Here is a 19,716-nt window from a genome sequence, read left to right on the forward strand (position 1 = left end):
ACTTCCAGGGAAATAAAAATGTAATCCAACCAAGTGGCTCAGCGGTAGAGTGAGTGGCTTACAATCGGAAGGTTGCGAGTTCATATCCTGGTTAGGGGTGAACTCCGCCCATCATCCTTACACGGTCGATAAAGTGTGTACCACTTTTCAGGGGAAGTCAACAGTGGCTTCTCCTATGCATAGACTCACCCCTTAACGTAGGAATATGGAATTGTTACCACTGTCTCAAGGCTGTAAACAGAAAATGAACACCGCCTTCAATGCTCATTTTAGCTAGAAATCATGTTTTACCTTTTTTTAATAAACATTTATTCCGCTTAGGGTTTAGGTTTACTTCGCTACAAAGAACGATGAGGGGAGTAACAAATATTCAGAAGGGGAATAAACACTTCTGAATATTCCTTAATGTCAGTTCCCGGCGGGGAATTAGCATTGGTTTCTGGGGGGCGGGGGAACAAATATCGCAGGGGAATATTCTGGGGGTGCAGGAGAACAAATATCGCAGTGGGAATATTCTGGGGGTGCAGGAGAACAAATATCGCAGTGGGAATATTCTGGGGGTGCGGGAGAACAAATATCGCAGTGGGAATATTCTGGGGGTGCGGGAGAACAAATATCGCAGTGGGAATATTCCTAAACTAAACTTGTCTTTCATAAGCGGCCTGACCACAAATAATAGCTCAACGAAGTGACTTATAATCACGAGGAAATGTATGGCAGTCAAATAATCTCCCAACGCATGTTTCTAAACGTGGAGGGAAAAACCCGAGGACCTGGAGAAAAATCCACGCGACCACAGCGAGAGAGAGAGACACGCAAACTCCAAACATACAGCAGCAGGCGTCAGGGTCGAGATCGAACCCATGACCTCCTGTATACCAGGCGAGGTAGTTAACATCTCCTAGCCACCGTGATGATGATGATGAGAGAGAGACACGCAAACTCCAAATATACAGCAGCAGGCGTCAGGGTCGAGATCGAACCCACAACCTCGTGTATACCAGGTGAGGTAGTTAACATCTCCTAGCCACCATGGTGATGATGATGATGATGAGAGAGAGAGACACGCAAACTCCAAATATACAGCAGCAGGCGTCAGGGTCGGCATCGAACCCACGACCTCCTGTATACCAGGCGAGGTAGTTAACATCTCCTAGCCACCGTGACTTATTGAGCCTTGGCGGCGGCGGGGGGGGGGGTAGAGGGAGGGGGGCAGGGCGAATGAGAGAATGCGGTGGTGGGCCGTCTGGCGAGAGGGGGGCACGACGGCTGGAGGGGGGGGGGCAGACGGAGTGGAGGGGAAGGGAAGAGGGGGACAATGAATGATCGCAGGCGGCTGGGCGGGGAGGGGGGTGAGAGAACGTCAGCGCCTGGCGACTGGAGTCAGCACAAACCCCGTTATCTCCACGCCTCATTCCCTTTCACTTTCACCCTCGGCTGATTACGGGAAATTACACCATCCATCAGGGAGGACGGGACACGGACCGGGTAGGTTGTGTGCTGTTGTGGGTGGCTGAGGGGGGTTGGGGAGGGGGGTTCGTTGTGGAGGGAGCGGTGGCACACCGGTTAGCGCGCTGCGCTGCGAACCGGGCGACCAACCAAGTTTGATTCTCACGAGCAACCAACAGCGGTGACGAAAATTCTGGCACTCCACTCAGTCGAGTCAGCCTTAAATGAGTACCTGTTGCGGTGTGTAAGCAGAGGCGCTTGAGAAACAAAGGCGGTCGGGCGTGGTGCTGACCAACGACCCCCATGGTGTGCTGTGGCAGCAGCCTTCTTAGGTGCTCACGAATGGCACTTGCCCCAGGGGATCTTTGTCTTTGTGTCGTCCATGAGTCGGCAGACAAAATAACAAGACGAGCCCTGTGGGGATTTTTTCTTCTTCGAATTCGGTAAGAAACTCAATATTTCAAGAAGCCGCAACGCACGTGGTGAACACGAGGCGGCGGTCCTCCTTGATGAATAACGTCACCAAGTCAGGCCCTTAAAGAGCCGCGCGCGGCTCTCTGGAGCCGCAGGTTGCCAAACTCCCCGGTGTTGTTGGAGGGGCCATGGGGCGGTGGTGAATTGGGGTGATGGGTAGAGGCGAGGGTGGATCGAAGGGGGGCTGTGGGAGGCAGATAATCGATCTACTCGGCGGCGTCACGTCGCACGTGAGAAGCCGCAGATCCCATGGACCTCACCGGCGTGCATCGACGAGTCAACGGTGATCACGGATTGAGCGGGTGAATAACGATGAACACTCCACGCGCGACCCTGGTGCACGTCACGTGTGTTTACCTTCCTTGTATTGCGCACACCTCCTATCGTCCATTATAGACGTTTTTGTTGGGTTAGATCGCGTAAATATATGTGTCGTTAAACCCGCCACCACCCGACAGAGATAATTAGTAAGGGTTGTCACGTAAACAGAACGTGCAAATTCGTTACATGTACAGCAACACGCCAGCGTGTTGGAGAGCCAAGCCACAACATTTACAATCTGAGTCATTACTCACATTTACGTGACAAACCTGACTAATTGGCTGTGTCGGGTGGTGGCGGGTTTAACGACACACTTATATATTTACGCGATTTAACCCTAAAAGCCTGTAGTATGGATGATATTGGTCGCGAAAGCCTCCTACGTGTTAAACTCACTACTATCGTGTTTGTGTGCTGTTTGTTGTAACGTCCTGACCCCGTGCCCCCTTACCGGGACGTCTGTGGGAAAAAGAGCTTTACAGCTCATCGGATTCCTCCTGCGGTAAAAAAATAAATATTCTGATTCCGTTCAGCGCGTACGTTGAACTTGTTTCGCACCGTGCTGAATCGTCGTGAGGTGCGGGGGAAGGACAACGAACTGAACTCCAAAAAATAATTGTCACTTTTCCTGGCTCCTCGGTCTCTCTCCTCTTTGGCATCGAGGCTCGCTGTGCGAGTGCTTCAGGATGGACGTTATTTTTGCTCTTTCCATTCGCCAAAATTAAATCCAGATACATTCCTAAATCCTCACCACCCCCCCACCCCCCCTTCCCATTTCAATAACGTAATTGAATTCCCGTCGTGACTCATATATTTGCATTAACAAATAAATGCTCTTTTTTATCATCAGTGTTTGAGCAGTCTTCGCAGATCTGGATATATGCGTGATCGATGTCGCTGCTTAATACACTCCCGGCTGCGCTCGCAGACAGAGCGCATTAAATATTGCGGGAGGCAGAGAGCCTGGGACGGGCGGCAGGAGACGTAGTTTAGCACATCGCGTTAATTTTGTTTTGCTTAACACCTTGACAAAAAAGGGGCTAATGCAAATCTACGTCCGAGCGAAGGTGCATGCTTATAGTACGGTACATCGCTCTCATTTCATCGCGGTCTATTACCGCAATAGTTTAACGTGGACGTGAAGAATTCATTATGAACGCAGCCACGTTCGCGATGCAAATGTCTCTGCCTGTGCCGTGTACGAAACGGACTGAGTGGGCTTCATCCGCTTTCTCTTGGCTTTAGCGTCACTCTCTCGCAGCATACCAACACGTGCAGGCCGCGCACTGCGTTGACGTTAGGTAGCGGTGCATCAACATGTGCAGCCCAGTGCCGAATGATCCCAGTAGCTACTACACGTGTAGCTACTAACACATGTTAGTAGCTACACGTGCTACGGGCCCCGCACTTTCAAGGGCCCCGCGCTAAATGCTTTCAAGCTATCAATTCCGGTTCAGTGATTCTGCACTTGCTCTATCACTATAGCACTATACCGCCATCAACTTTTTACGAACGACTGGGTGTTTAAGGTTATTGATTTGTCGTATTATCTGGCTATATAGCAAATGAAAACATACAATTACTTTACTATGCAAGTACAAAAATGTGTATTCTTGGTTCTTTCGGTAAAGTCATGTAGAAGGGAAACAATAAAATAATAAAAATATAAAACAATAAAATTATCACGACGTTTCGACTGCAACACAAGCAATCATCATCAGGTGTGAAAACCACAGCAAGAAGATTTGAAAGAGGTGGTGTTTTTTTCTCTCAAATGTTCTTGCTGTGGTTTTCACGCCTGATGATGATTGCTTGTGTTGCAGTCGAAACATCGTGAGCATTTTATTGTTTTATATTTTTATTATTTTATTGTTTCCCTTCTACGTGACATTACCGAAAGAACCAAGAATATGAATCCCTGCAGTCACGAAAGCTTTAAATCAAAAATTAAAAAAATGTGTTCATATTCGTGTTTTTATTTATTTAATGCCCCTTCATAACATATGCTACAGGCCCCGCACTTGCTTCATCCGGCACTGATGCAGCCTTGCAATTGTTTGTTCACGCCACTGCTGGCACAAGAGCCGAGACTGAAGGATATTTTATTTTGGCCTTCGCCTACACGCTGACCAGATGTCTTCAAAGAGACGTAAGAGGTGCCCATGTTTTCCGCACCGCACATGACATGTCGATTTCCATTAGCCGTGGTAAACCCCATTGTTACCATGGGGAGATTTTGGTCGGGCAGAGGTGATGGTGGGGTGTGGTTGGGGGGTTTAAGGCACGCGCCCCAATTGTTCCAACTGTCACTCCGGGCGATATACAACGATTTTAACTACGATCGTGCATTTTTAATGCTGCATCATTCCAAGGATTGAAAATAAATGTGAATTGATATTTTGGACCTGTTTTGAAATCGTGATGTAGCCTGGCAGTGGCGTGTGCTCAAGACGGATGAATGGGATGTCCCCTTCAGAGTGTGATCAAGACGAATTAATGGAATGTCCCCTCCAGAGTGTGATCAAGACGAATTAATGGGATGTCCCCTCCAGAGTGTGATCAAGACGGATGAAGGGGACGTCCCCTCCAGAGTGTGATCAAGACGGATGATTGTGATGTCCCCTCCAGAGTGTGATCAAGACGGATTAATGTGATGTCCCCTCCAGAGTGTGATCAAGACGGATTAATGTGATGTCCCTTACAGAGTGTGATCAAGACGTATTAATGAGATGTCCCCTCCAGAGTGTGATCAAGACAGATGAATGTGATGTCCCTTACAGAGTGTGATCAAGACGGATGAATGTGATGTCCCTTCCAGAGTGTGATCAAGACGTATTAATGTGATGTCCCTTCCAGAGTGTGATCAAGACGGATGAATGTGATGTCCCTTCCAGAGTGTGATCAAGACGGATGAATGTGATGTCCCTTCCAGAGTGTGATCAAGACGGATGAATGTGATGTCCCCTCCAGAGTGTGATCAAGACGGATGAATGTGATGTCCCCTCCAGAGTGTGATCAAGACGGATGAATGTGATGTCCCTTCCAGAGTGTGATCAAGACGGATTAATGGAATGTCCCCTCCAGAGTGTGATCAAGACGGATGAATGTGATGTCCCTTACAGAGTGTGATCAAGACGGATGCATGTGATGTCACCTCCAGAGTGTGATCAGGACGGATGAATGTGATGTCCCTTACAGAGTGTGATCAAGACGTATTAATGTGATGTCCTCTCCATAGTGTGCTCAAGACGAATGAATGTGATGTCCCTGCCAGTAAAGGCGATGTCAATTGACTTCGATGGCAAATGTATGCAAAGAAGGATCTCCCCCTCCAGCTCCACCACTGACCAACGCCTCTCCTGACAAGGCCTCACAATGTTTATTCTGACAAAGCATGAACTTTTAAAATCGAACTTGTATTTACATTTTTACCGTCAGTGTCATTCAATAAGCTTGTGGTGTTCTGCTATCAGATAGCCAAGAAGATGACATTATATAGCTAGTTCTGAAGCCAAGCGTGTGTTATCTAGAACAGAGGAAATACATTTTTACATGCCCTGCAAAGAGTGTGTGTTGCACGTAAATCCAAACAAAGTTGGTTCTCTTCATATTTCTCACAAATAAAATGAGCCCAATAAAGTGACAAATCAAATTTAGTACCAATTTTGTGCGTGTGTGCAGTTATTGCTGATAGGGCTAAGATCATAAACATGTTACATCTGAGAACCCAATGTAATGACAGGACGACCGCTTTGATTTGAGCCCAGCATGTCAGCAGTGCTGGCTCAAGAGTGTCTCAGACATGGCAATGGTCCCCTAAGCTACGTGGCCATCTCCGAGTTGGGACTTGACATCATTGCGGTCGGCACAGTGAATGATTCACAGCGAATGATTCGCGGCAAATAATTCGTGGGGAATGATTCGTGGCGAATGATTCACGGTGAATGTTTCAGGTGAATTATTCACAGCGAATGATTCGCGGCGAATGATTCGCGGGGAATGATTGGCGGTGAAGAGATTTACAGTGAATGATTCGCGGGGAATGATTTGCGGTGAAGAGATTTCGAGTGAATGATTCGCGGGGAATGATTTGCGGTGAAGAGATTTAGAGTGAATGATTTGTGGCGAATGATTCGCGGGGAATGATTGGCAGTGAATGATTGGCAGTGAATGATTGGCAGTGAATGATTCGCGGTGAATGATTGGCGGTGAAGAGATTTAGAGTGAATGATTCACGGGACATTTTACGCCATCTCGACGGCCTTCGTACTACACAGGCTCGACGCCGATTACCGCACGTTCACAAATTTAGCGACGCTTCTCCGGGGGGGCCATCTCTGTCTGATTGGGATGGAAGTTCTCGGAACACCAACACCGCCGTTCTTTCCCACCACCCCCCCCACCACCCCAAATGTCCATGGCAGATGCCAGCCAAGGCCTGAAGTCTTGGCACGGCCCACAACAACCGCCTCCAGTTTGGATGGCAATTTCAACACCGTCCCGTCACCGCCCGTCATTTCCCGTGGGACTTCAGGACAAAACGCGTGTCGGGGGCTGTTCCGGCGGCCCTTTAGGCCCACAGCGGCGCACTTGTCACGGCTCTCCCCTTCGCTTTACAGAAACGGACGCGGCTCTTAATCGTCGTGTGAGCGATTGGCTCGCATGCAGTGGCAGTGGCTCCGAGTGCAAATGCATACCTCAATAATAGAGGCGTTTTTTTGGGGTTAGATCGCGTAAAAATATAGAAATGTGTCGTTAAACCCGCCACCACCCGACAGCCAATTAGTAAGGGTTGTCACGTAAACAGAACGTGCCAATTCGTTACTAGTACAGCACACCGGTTATGTGTTGGAGAGCAAAGCCACAACATTTACAACCTGAGTTCGACGTTTCGCCAGGAATACAACTGGCTTCATCAGGTGGACAGCCGATGCATACCTGTCAACCCATACGGTTTACCCGTATTCGTGTACAGGGAAATTTAATTTTACAGGTCCATACGGCATACAGTTATTTCAATACGGGCACAAACAAAATGTGTCTATTTGTTGTATTTCTCCCGTGTGATGGGACTTTGTAGGATGAACGTTGAGATTTATAAAGGGCACGGGGTGACCAACGAGGTCTGAATTGGTCTGGAATAAGGTAGGCACTGATAAGGGGTTGACAGGTATGTAAATTATACCAGCGAAACCAGACAACCACTAAAGGGCTGCAGACTACTCAGCCATGCATGCCAATGCACAATTTTACGTTACAGAATCTTAAATCACGCACTCCCGCCTAGCTTTGTGGACTGTCGCAGGCTTTCTGGTCCACGTATTATCTTCATCGATGTGATTGCATCGTCATTTTTTTTTATGCGCGAGTAAGGAGTGTCATGATAACATTTATCAACGGCGAAGCTATTCAGGAGGAAGGTGAATTCGCCTCATGATTAACGCGCATTCGGCTAATTTCCCGCTCAAGGTAGTTTTAGGCAAGGAGGTGGTGGACTTGGTGGCCTCAAGGAGACCTATCCGCTTAACCACTTACAATATGCCGGTGCGTGACTCGAGCTCTGATAAAAAAAAGAATGATCATAAAACACATGAGAGGTGTACCATTGGGTAGGGGGGGGGAGGCACTGGGCTCCATTAAATGTCAGTGGAGGAAAAAAATCGACAGCTCTTTGGGGCCCCGTGTATATATGCAGAGCTGTTTAATATTGTATGCCGATGCTCACGGTGGCGTTGTGACTGTTTTTAATTAACAGGTATATGAATGACAGGGCGTGACATTTGTTTGAAAGATACCAATATAAATATGTATATGCGAACTATGAATTATTGATCACAAAGTTGTCGCTTTGAGTGATGTTGGCATATTCCGTTCGGGTTTCAGTTTGAACGTCTGAAACGGTTCCCTCTCGTGTAGCTGCCCGATGTGGGGGTTTTTCGGGGTCGTGCCGCGTGTTGTCCGGCACGGCGGTGTCCGACGTTTCGCCACCCACGTGCTTGGGAGCTTCTTTTGGGAGATTGAATTAAACTGCAGTTGATTAACAACACGCGAGCTACAAATCGCTACTCTCCCCCCCCCAAAAAAAAAAACAACCCAGGTCGAAGAGCCGTACAGAGATCCACCTCGGAGCCGTGTGCCTCCCTCCGTGAATGCCGTCCCTGTGAGCGCGAGGCCACGGTCACTGCATTTTGTGGTGGATTAAAACAAAAGCCGAAGGTTTGAATGAAGGTCATGGCTTCCATTTCACTTTGGTGAAGTTTCTTGAACATGGAGACGTGATTTTTTTTTAAGCGGAACTTTACAAATTTGTGTTTCTGAGCAATTGGATTTTTTTATTTAAACACATCATACATTATGGCCCTGTTCATCAACTCTTTTTTGGAAATCTATTAAGTTGGTTACATTCTTTAGTCAAGCTCTGGAGACTATACAACTCACGCTGGAATTAGACTCTAATCAAACCCACATTGAATGCTAAAAATATAACTGTTATGGATTTTACAATTGACACAGGTGCACTATTCAACCTTAAGGATATACTGCAGCGTACACTACATATACCGTAGTGTACACAAATAATACACTGTAGTGCCTGGTGACGGAATGTAGTGTACACTACAGCATATTATTTGTACACTTTTACCGAAAGAACCAAAGAGTAACCAAAGTAAAGTTGATTTTGTTTATTAAGCTTATTCAGCTTCTGTGAAAAAAAAAATCCAGTACTGAATACCGAGAGATTGATTTAAATACGAAGTAAAAAATTTACTTTGGAAAAGAGCGCCAATTTCAGCGCGCCTCGTGTACATTGTGCACGCGCGTGCAAGTCACTCGCGTGCACAAAGCGCGTTCTCGATGTCGCCAACAAGTGCTCCCGTCTCACACGACCACGACGTGACGAAGTGCCGCCCCTCCTGTGTAACCCAAGCGATCTCTCGCTCTGCAACGTGTCGCTTCATGCTGGCTGTGCAGCGTGCGCCGTGATGTCCGCGGACTTAACTGCTGGATTGTTTAGGAGTAACAGCTGAGATTCGCCAGGGGGGGGAGGGGGGTAGGCACACACACACACACACCTGGATCCCGCGCAACGAGAATGGCGATGCGGGTTCGTTGCTGCCGGAGGGCGCGAGTGGCTAAGTGCGATTGTGGTTCTCGCTGAGGCTTCACGACTTAGGCTTTTACTTACTTAGCAGTGGGATCTTGTTAGGCTGAAGCTTAACCTCAAGGCCGGAGATGCAGGGGGTGTATTTCTACTGAGTTAGACTGTTTTTGTAAATATATTTTTTATTGTGTGTGTGTGCGTTTTCCCCAATTAAATGATATTCCAACTGTGCCTATCGCCGTCTTGCCACGAGATGAATAATCAATTCGGGTACTCTCACAGACGGCGAGGCGTCGTCCACCATGGCAGAGAACGGTCTCAGGAAAGTGATATGAAAGAAGTACTTCTGAGATTTCTGAAGTTTCCTTATTAACAACGAGGGGCGTTCTAATGACCAATGTGCCCTGCTATAGAGATGTTAATCGCATTGCGATGAAACCTAGATATATACTAGTCCAGAGAGCAGGAAAATATGATTACGAGTAGGGAAAACCACATTTAACATTCCGTATTTAGTGCGCAAATCACGTGTGAACAGACTGAGACAATCAACTCGCACCGTTTGAGAAGCACTGCAATTCATTCTTGAATCCCATTTGTGTGGAGCTTTGAGCGGTTATCTCCCATGGTGTTTTCTTTCTTTCAGGCTCCTCTAGTTCCCTCCTTCAATGGAATTGGCCATACATTAAAATGCGTGACTCCCCCCCCCCCCCGTAAAAAAAGAGTCTCATGATTCGGCGAGGCTTTCCCCTGGCAATCACAGATGAACGTTGTTATAAACTCCAGCTGGGTTAGCTCCCGGGGTCAACAGCTCTGCACGCCGTTACAAGGCGTCGGCCCCAATGACAAAAAAATAAAATTTCGTGTTTTTTGTGCGGGAATTTTTTTTTTTGCACTACACGATTAACCTGCATTTGTTTCCGCATCTGACAAAGACGCATTGCTTCGGCTGCATAACCAGACGATGTTGACGTAGCGGCGTATTAACCCATGCTGTAAATTCTCTCCATTGCCGTGGTTGTTTCCTTGACCCTTCCAAACCAATTTCTGCGCTTGTTCAACGCGGGAATCTGGCGCATCTCTGCAGGTGTTGCGTTCACGTACGATCGAGCACTGATGTGTGCACCATAGCCTGCACGGGTTGTGGTTATAGGGGCAGGTGTGGCTGATTGCGATGCAGATTTAGAGTGTTTGTTTTGAACATCCGTGGCTCGGTTGAAGTGTAAAAATATAAAACTGTACACTCATGAATTTGATCAATTATTGTATACCTATATATTTATTTTTAGTAGGGAAACAGTGGTCTCCTTAAGAAAGACTGTTCCCTGCCATTCGAATGTGGGAATTCCACAACTGACTCACTGCTGGCAATGGACATCAATAACTGTCCATTGCCTGTTTTTAATCAGTGAGACAGAATGGCTTTGGGTTTTTGGTGGAGCGGTGGTGCAGTGGTTAGCCCACTGCACTAAGAACCTGGAAACATGTAATCAATTTATCAGCAATGATTACATCCGTGGTGAGTGGTATATGTTCGTTGGTCGTCCCGTCAACCCGCACTTACGAGCTTGGACGAAGTGTGGTCAAACAGACTCCACGGCCATCATGACATGGGAAGGCTCAAAAGGCCTTCACGGGGTTCCAGTTTGGAATACCCGAGACCAATTATTGACTTCCTAGGAAAGGCCCGTACATAACAAGGCCGTGGGATCGTAATGAGGATATCGTTGGGTCGGCCGTTGCCTTCACAAAAATTCCGGGCAACGACGTCGCGTCGTGAAGTTACGCTCAGCCACGACAGTGGAGCACGACACGGTGAAGTCTTTGCTTGTTCAATTCGCAGCACACTCGTCCACATTTGCGCTGCGACTCAAAACCCCCATCACGAAGGCCACGCCAAAAGGTGTGTGTGTGTGTGTGCAGTTTTTTTGTTTTCTTGCCAACTCACAATTCACGGTGCTTATATGAATTATATTGTGGCATTAAATATCTCTCCTATCAAGAGTGGAGGCCTTGATTGTGTCTATTCCCACTCCATTAAAAAGGCAATCGTAGCAAAATTATATCAACAAGAGCGATTGCTTTGTACTGAACGTTAAATATTTATAGCATAAATACAAGTGTGTGTGTGTGTGCAGATCTGAATGCGGGCAGAAATGTGCATGTTGCCACTTGGTCATTATGAGCACTTAAAAAGTATCAGAACCGTGTGTTGTTAGGTGCAGATAATGCTTCTGTGCATCACAGAAAAATGTAAGGAGACGCGGGGAGAGTTAATGGATTTTAAAGTGCTGTTTATTTTGGCCTTGAGCATGCCTGCCGCCAGGGGAAACTCGCTTCTAGATCTCCGCTATAGTTGCACTCAGTCCACAAAGCTATCTTTGCCCCTGCGACTTACTCCTGTTCAAGTCCAGGCTCAAGACATTGCTATTTTCCCTCTGCCTATGACTACCCCTAGCTCTACATAATTAATACGCTCGCTGTTTCTGTATAGCATTATGAGATGCAGTCGCGCTTAAGACACGATATAAATCCACACTGTATGGTACTGAATAAATATTATTTCAGGGCCACTTTTTTAAACAATAGCTGATAAACCTAAGCTTTGCAGTCAAATAACAGCAATTTCAACGTCGAGAAACTACATTTGTAAGCACGGTTGAAGAGTCTATTAATCATAATACTTTCATTCTATATAGCATCATTCATGCTAATAGCATCCCATAACGCTATAGATGAATTATATATAAGGACCAAATTCCATGGACAGCCACTGCCACGCAAATTAAAACCCGAATACCAAGCCAAATAAAAACTGACGAGACAATTTAAGAAATGGCACCAAGACAGAAAAGCAGCCTTAAAACGCAATGGCTCTTTTTTTTTCAGCGCAGAGAGGTGGGCCAATGTCCAAAATGTTAGCTTTGATAAATAAATTATTTCATGTTACACTGGCATGCAGTGTTTGATAACGATGGCAGTGGTCGTGTTATGTTTACGCCCGTTTCATTAACATGCGGACGAGCGCCCAGGCTCGCTCACGGAAGGTTCTCAACGAAATCCCCGGATGAGGATGGAATCGAATTAAAATGGGAAATGTTTCACGGAGCGTCAACAAAAAAGGCTTTCTCATGGATAGACGAACCCAGCCATAGGAATGTGGAATTTCCACTCCTGCCTCAGGGCTGACAACGGGGGTTGAGCGCTGCCTCATGCTCGTTATATTTTTGTCACGGAGACGCTTTGACGTATGACTCATTTGTGCATCACTGCCCACAGCCAACGCGACCCCCCCCCCGCCCTCCTCGCTCAGGGTTGTTTGAAGTTCAGCAGTGAGAGTTTGGCGCAGCGTCTGGTCCCAGCACTTAGGAAACGAATGTTGACAATCATCCAAATCTGCTGAGCTGGAGGGCGGCCATCACATGGCCGTGAAAAAAAAACTGATTGAATCTATCTGCGTGGACCTTGAGGAGTGTTATCCCCTCGTATGCGTGGAGTTTCTCCGAGTATTGTACTCTGGTTTCCTCCGGCGTGCAAAACTCAATAATGGAATTGTTGAAACCTCCCGATACAGATCGGTCATTAAAAAAGTCTTCAGACTCAGTGCTATTATTATTAATTTAGAAAAGGTATTATTATTATGAGTGGGGATGTTGCCACTGTATAATCGTAAGCTCAATGGACTTGCATTCCAGAGGGCACCAGTTTGATCTCCCAAGAAGTAGTCGACAATGGATAAGTTTCTTAAATCTGTCCCCACCTCTGTCCACCCAGCGGTGTGAATAGGGTCACTACATTTAGCAAATCGGTAGGTCGCGTGTGGTGGGGTTATAGTGCGGGCACTCCCACCTGTTCCACGACGTTTGGCCTGCGTGGAAGAGTAGGCCAAAAAAAACTTTAAAAAAAGACTCCCGATAACTCCCGCTACGAGAGGCCCCATCTGATGGCAGTCGTACGAGCAAGCAATTGCAGAGCTGCAACTTTGCCATCTCATTATCACCACGGTATTATAATCGTATGCTGAACCTGAGCTGTGCACAGAGGGGAAAAAAGATAGAAACCGGATGGTAAGGTTAAGAGGGAAGAGTTGGAGGGGACGGCGAGCAGGACTCACCGTAATGCGGGATGATGGCCCAGGCCATCGCGGATGCGTAGATGCCGCCGATCATGCCGAACATGCACAGCCAGCTCAGGTGCTCTCCGCGCTTCTCCCGTGACAGGAACTCGCCAAAGTACGAGAAGACGATCGGCGCCGCGCCGCCAATGCTGCGCGAAATAAACAACGTCGACGCACAACGGCGGCAAAGACACAGCAAAGAGTTGTACAGCAAACTGTGGGCAGACATCATTGTAGAAGATGGTGCACTCAAGGATTCTGTTCCAAGTTTTTTTTTTTATTCAAGAACTACTGCGCTCTTAATTTTGTAGTTATGTAAGCAACGATAAAATACAGCCAGGCCTTTGCCAATCCACTGCTGGATGACGGCCCGTCCATGTCGTGTCGGTTTATTGCTTGGCCTTACTTCACCACGCTGGCGCGGGTGAGTTGGTAAATGGGGGTGGGAGCTAAGAACTGGTTCAGATATCACTCGTCACTGACATTAGCCATGGCTGGAAATCGAACTCGGGTCGTCAAGTTCTCGGAGCAGTGCACGAACAGCTGCGCCACCACTACACCCCCTGCCCTTTATTTACTGGGCAAAGTAACAGTTCATCCCCCCCCCCCGCCACAATTCAATGAATTGCCACAATTTGGGGTTATGAATCGTGGTTACTGTAGTGCATCTGTTGGCTGCGGGATTTACCTGAACTAGTTACGTATGTTCAATGCAATTTGATGCGTGTGTCGTGAGCGTAAGACATTATTTTAACCGACGAATCAGGACTTTGTTACGTTCCCGTTCTTCACCTCGTCTTGTGGGAAGGCTGGCCCCCTGCCATATGAATGCGGAATTTGTACTTCAGGCTTCGGATTGACCAATGGAGATGAGTAACTCCAAAACCATTCCTTTAAAATATGCAGGCTCTCTGACTATTATAAAGTATTCATGTAAAGCATCAACTGACTTTGAAGGCTCGTTCAGAAGGTTGCCGCTTGGGACAATTGGCCACTTCCTTAATGGGCACAATTTGAGCGTGAGAGGAAGCCCACGGTACCTCAAGAAAACCCACGGATATGAGACAACAACATTCACAAACTGCACAAGCACATCCGCATCCTATTTGCTCTACTGCCTAGATGTGTACAAGCGCACTGCTCACGCATAGGGTACACGATCATCCACGTACACCGTTAATGCGTGACGCAACTGAGATGTTAACTACCTCGCCTGGTATACAGGAAGGCATAGGTTGGATCCCGGCCCTGACGCCTGTATATTTGGAATTTGCATGTCTCCCTCACCGTGGTCACGTGGATTTTTTTCCGGGTCCCCCACTTTTCTCCTCAAAATTTAGAGTTGCACGTGCGGAGTATTTGGCTGCTATATATGCCCACGTGAAAAGCCACGTCGTTGAGCTATCATTTGTGGCCAGGTCGGTTCTGAAAAAGCGCTACATAGCTCAGAGGGCATTACCTGGTAAGATAAATAACAAACCTCAACTGAATTTTGATTTAAAGCTTTCGTGACTGCAGGGATTCATATTCTTGGTTCTTTCGGTAAAGTCACCACGTAGAAGGGAAACAATAAAATAATAAAAATATAAAACAATAATATTCTCACGACGTTTCGACTGCAACACAAGCAATCATCATCAGGTGTGAAAACCACAGCAAGAATATTTGAAAAAAGTGCCAGTTTGTTTTCTTAAAATTTTCTTGCTGTGGTTTTCACACCTGATGATGATTGCTTGTGTTGCAGTCGAAACGCCGCGAGAATTTTATTGTTTTATATTTTTATTATTTAATTGTTTCCCTTCTACGTGGTGACTTTACCGAAAGAATCAAGAATAACAAAAGAATCAAGAATAACAAACCTCCACTGAGCAATTGCAAGCAACCGAGGCCACCATTGGCAACGAGACTATCCGTGTCTCTTGAGTTTTACCTCGGTTAAACGAAATCACGACCGAGTTGCCAGAGAATGGGGTCCGGGAAATACATTTTCAAAGGTCGGATTAAAAAACACTTGATCAAAACGAAGTATGACAAAAAAAGTGTGTGTTTTCCAGAGAGGCGCGTAGCAAACGCTCTTCTTCTGTACAGATTTGGCAAGCACGGTGAGGAAATTTGGCGGCCAAGAGGGGATGCTAATAATATTGGGTTGTATATTCTGAGACAACCCATGATATGTGTAGAATTGAATTACACCGCATTACAAAGTTTTAAGCACACGCAGTCAATCATAGTTCTGGCAAACCTTAGACTGCCAAGAAGAGGAGCTACTGAGTTTTAGGAAATGCACTGGAAATGTGATTAATTAAAAACTTGGCACGTACGATCTTTCGTGTGAAAAAAAAACCCCAATGACTTTTGTTTCATGATACTGATCATTAAGTCGTCATCCACTCCGCTGTTCTCGGTGGCTGCCGCTTGATGTGGTTCCACGTGGCGTGACATTTTGCATTGAACCCTCACACACATTGAGTGGGTGCACATGGCTCCGATCTTCTGAAATACGTAAATCCAGCTCAGGTGCGGCACAAAACATCGCCTATGAATGTCGCCGTTCTGTTTTATTCACATTGTTTATACGCACACAGCTGGTTTATACGGGAACTTTTTTTTTTCATGGAGCACACTCCTGATACGTTTTTTTTAATCATTCATGAGTTTCTCCAAAAAACGCGGAGAGTTTTCGTGCCGCAGTAGAAACTTCGGTAATAGGTATATGAATTCCAGTTGTGTTACTTCCACAATTGTGTAAAATTTTTCCCAATCATGTTGTACGTAACTTTTTCTTTGCTCATATTTATCTTCAGCCCAGCATTGCAACCTGCTTTGTCAAAGTTATTCAATAGTTTCTATTAATTTACCAGAAAAGTGTTTATTAATGTTAACCATGTAATAAACAAATCTGAGACGTTAATTTCTCCAATCAAAATTATGTATGCTCAGCAAATGTCGCTGAATCTCAATATTCTCATCACGAAGGTACTTCTTGGAATGTTTCTTAATATTTTTGTTGTGGATATGAGGAAACCTGAGTGCTTGACACAAATGCATGCATTCAAGGTGAAAAAACTCCAAATCTGTTTATTTAATTCAACCGCACATTTGTTTTAATGCCTCCTGCAGGTGAACGACTGAGTTGATCGTGGCTGGGATTGAAAAGGTGCAACAACAGAAGCGTGAAAATGTACCGATGAAGCGACATGTCAGCGATTTACCCACAATGACACGTACGTGTAAGTTAACATGCATTTTACAGTGTTTCTATTCGTTGCGAGCCCGGGTCACAAATTGATTCAATAAACAAAACATATTTAAACGTGGATTCTTACACGCGTCATATCGAAGCAACTGACCTATACTCAACACTCAATGTCAACGGGTGAAAACGAAGGGTCGCCCCACCACTAACATCGTGCCGGCAGCGACAATAAAAGTCGATCGCACGAGCTGATGGCTGAGTGACTAAGTGGGCCCCCTTTGGACGGGTGGACATTGTTAAAATGCAACCATAACCCCCCTCTCCTCTCCCCCCCAATTCCTCCCTCCCCTTCCTCACTCCCTCGGCCCCGTTATCCCCCCCCCCCCCAGTATGTTAGCTATCTTACCCTTTTCCCCTCCCCATATAAATCTTAATTTCCCCTGTTCATTGTCTCCACCTGGATGGGGCAGCGAGCACAATACCCCGTCCACCACCCCCCGCCCCCCTTCGTTGGTCACCTTTCGTGGCCGCTGAGTTGATGTCCCCCCTCCATTCTGTGATCGGCGTTTTGTACCGGGCTCGCGTTGAGTTGTAATAATAAAAACCAACTTTATTTTTTTTTACAAAAAATTGCAATCATAAACCATGGTCCACATGAGGCTCTCACCCGATCCCGCAGAGGAACCGGCAGAAGAGGAAGGCACCGTAGCCCTGCACGAAGGAGGAGAGGCAGGAGAAGAATCCGTTGAAGGAGAGGGAGACGAGGAGGATCTGCCTCCGGCCCATGTGGTCGGCCAGGCCGCCCCAGAGCAGCGCCCCGATCATCATCCCCACGTACACGAAACCGCCTGTTGTGCACACACGCACGCACGCACACACGTGCACCAAAGGCAAATATAATCCACTCAGCTTTATAGGTAGTACAGGACAAATATACTCCACTTCTCTTTAGGGCACCATGGTGGAGAGATGTTAACAACGTCGCCTGGCATACATGAGGTTGTGGGTTTGATCGCGACCCTGACAGCTGTATACAGTATTTGGAGTTTGCGTGTCTCTCTCCCCGTGGTCACGTGGATTTTTCTCCGGGAACCTCCGGTTTTCCCTTCCACATTTAAAAAAAACATGCGTTTAAACAATGGCCAAGAGCTATATAGCTCAGTGGGCCTTACCTGGTAAAAAGAATATAGCTTAGTTTTAATAGTTTATAGGCAATGGTACCTAGTAGCTGACCAAGTACCATACCAAGCGACAATGCTCCAAGTACTGCACACAGGGATAGAGATCCTCATGCAGGCTTTGTAGACTGCTGGGTCAAATACTGTTAGTGATCACCTCTTAAGGCCAACATGGTACACATAGATGAACGGGTGGCATAGCCAGCACCATGGCCGGACACCTTTGTCTCTCGAGTGTTGATGCTTACACAATGCAACAAGTACTCATTTAAGGCTAAGTCAACCTTGGGGAGGCACAGTGCAGGTTTGGACATCACTCGTCACTGATGCAAGCCACGGGTGGGAATTGAACATAAGTTCATAGTGAAGTGCGTGCACCACTGCACCGTCACTCCGCGCATACGCACTTTGAATCGTACAAATCTACATAGGTACGCGCAACATATCACATACCCACCCACACATACCCACACAAACCACACAATACATGCACACCAATCACCACATTCCCATGTAATGCATGAATGCACGCGATTTTCATTATTACACACACACACACACTCTATATGCATAAACTGACATTCTACTTGTCAGTACTTCTCTCTCAATTTACATACGATCATAGCTATTCTGCCAAGGGTCAAACGCTATGCTTTAATTTACTCGGTTATTACCCAATGACCCTAGCCCTAACGTCACCGTATAAACTATAAACTAGCCAGCTAAATACCTTATTGTGCGTTGTGAGCACATTTTTTTTTTAGCAGAGCGTACTAGGAGCTCCTAAGAGCTGACGCCGAGAGCATCGAAACATTGACATCGGTGCTTCTCAACTCCCTGACCTCGTGACCTCCCTGTCCTCGTGACCTCCCTGTCCTCGTGACCTCCCTGTCCTCGTGACCTCCCTATCCTCGTGACCTCGTGACCTCCCTGTCCTCATGACCCCCCCCTGCCCCCTCCCCCCGCTGCCCACGCATGCGGCACAGCCTTCTGCAATTATCAGCCACAAGTTTCAAAGCAATACGCGCAAACGCGCACGATGTATGGACGCACGCACGTTGAACTTCTTTCTCTCCGTACGTGGCCAACCGTGCTGATCGGAGGTGCGGGGGAAGGACAACCAAACTAAGCACACACACACAAAGCACGAGGCCTTTGTGCATTACGCAAAACAACACCAGGAGCAGTTCCTGAGGAACTGCATTGTGCTCCTCTAGTCTTAGGTCACCGTCTAAATAAATTTGAGCAAATGAATCATTTGGCGGGACCCCGGGGTCCCATAAAAATCAGGTCAATAATTATTATTTTTCAGTCCGCCCACTACGTGATCCCGACAGCAACGCGCCGCCCGCCCAGACTCGCACCAACAAGCGCCAGCAGCAGGCGGCGATCGACACGATGGGCGCCACCCCACCGGCCAAACGCGAGCCCCGGGGGGGGCGTCCGCCGCAGTCGCGCGCGGCGACGACGCCCCCCGGTCAGCCGTCGATCCTCAGCTTCTTTGCCAAGGCGAGCCCGCCCCCCCCCCCCAGGCGGTGAATTTAACGTGTTTATGTAATTTTTCAACTTTTTACGAAACTTAGTGCCCCGAGTAGCTCTCGACGAGGCCAATCGATTGACCACTAGTTTTGTTGTCGGTAAGGCAAGACTCGTGTCGCTACGCGGGTTGTCCCACCCCGGGGCAGTGATGGGACCCCGGGGTCCCGCCAATTGCTTCAATTGTGTCGGAATGACAGGCGGCAGCAAGAGTGACCGGTTTCATCCTCGTAAGCCACAAGGTAGCGGTGCAGTCGCTTGATTTACACATCGCTCGATTTACACACCACTCGATTTACACACCGATTAGGAAAGACTGGTGAGCGCGGATGATTGTGGGTCG

General features: G+C 47.2%; 1 protein-coding gene and 1 long non-coding RNA gene across 6 annotated transcripts in view; one reads left to right on the forward strand and one right to left on the reverse strand.

Annotated features, from left to right (window-relative positions):
* LOC116941878 (synaptic vesicle glycoprotein 2C-like) overlaps window positions 1-19,716 on the reverse strand; it is a 68,401-nt gene that overhangs the window by 24,522 nt on the left and 24,163 nt on the right. For all 4 annotated transcript variants that reach the window (XM_032953191.2, XM_032953189.2, XM_032953188.2 and 1 more), the window contains 2 exons: window positions 17,327-17,507; window positions 13,461-13,612 (listed from right to left, as the gene is read on the reverse strand). In XM_032953191.2, the coding sequence (XP_032809082.1) occupies window positions 13,461-13,612; window positions 17,327-17,507 (333 nt within the window). The remainder of the gene's footprint in view (window positions 1-13,460; window positions 13,613-17,326; window positions 17,508-19,716) is intronic.
* LOC142924419 (uncharacterized) lies at window positions 1,282-17,468 on the forward strand. 2 transcript variants are annotated; one of them, XR_012941628.1, is made up of 3 exons: window positions 1,282-2,225; window positions 16,584-16,693; window positions 17,339-17,427. It is a non-coding gene; the product is annotated as an uncharacterized LOC142924419 (long non-coding RNA). The 2 variants fall into 2 exon arrangements; XR_012941627.1 differs by having other exon boundaries at window positions 1,300-2,225; window positions 16,584-16,687; window positions 17,339-17,468.

This window comes from Petromyzon marinus, chromosome 13, assembly GCF_048934315.1.
Source record: "Petromyzon marinus isolate PM22_M1 ecotype Great Lakes invasive population chromosome 13, UKy_Petmar_22M1.pri1.0, whole genome shotgun sequence".
NCBI lineage: Eukaryota > Metazoa > Chordata > Hyperoartia > Petromyzontiformes > Petromyzontidae > Petromyzon > Petromyzon marinus.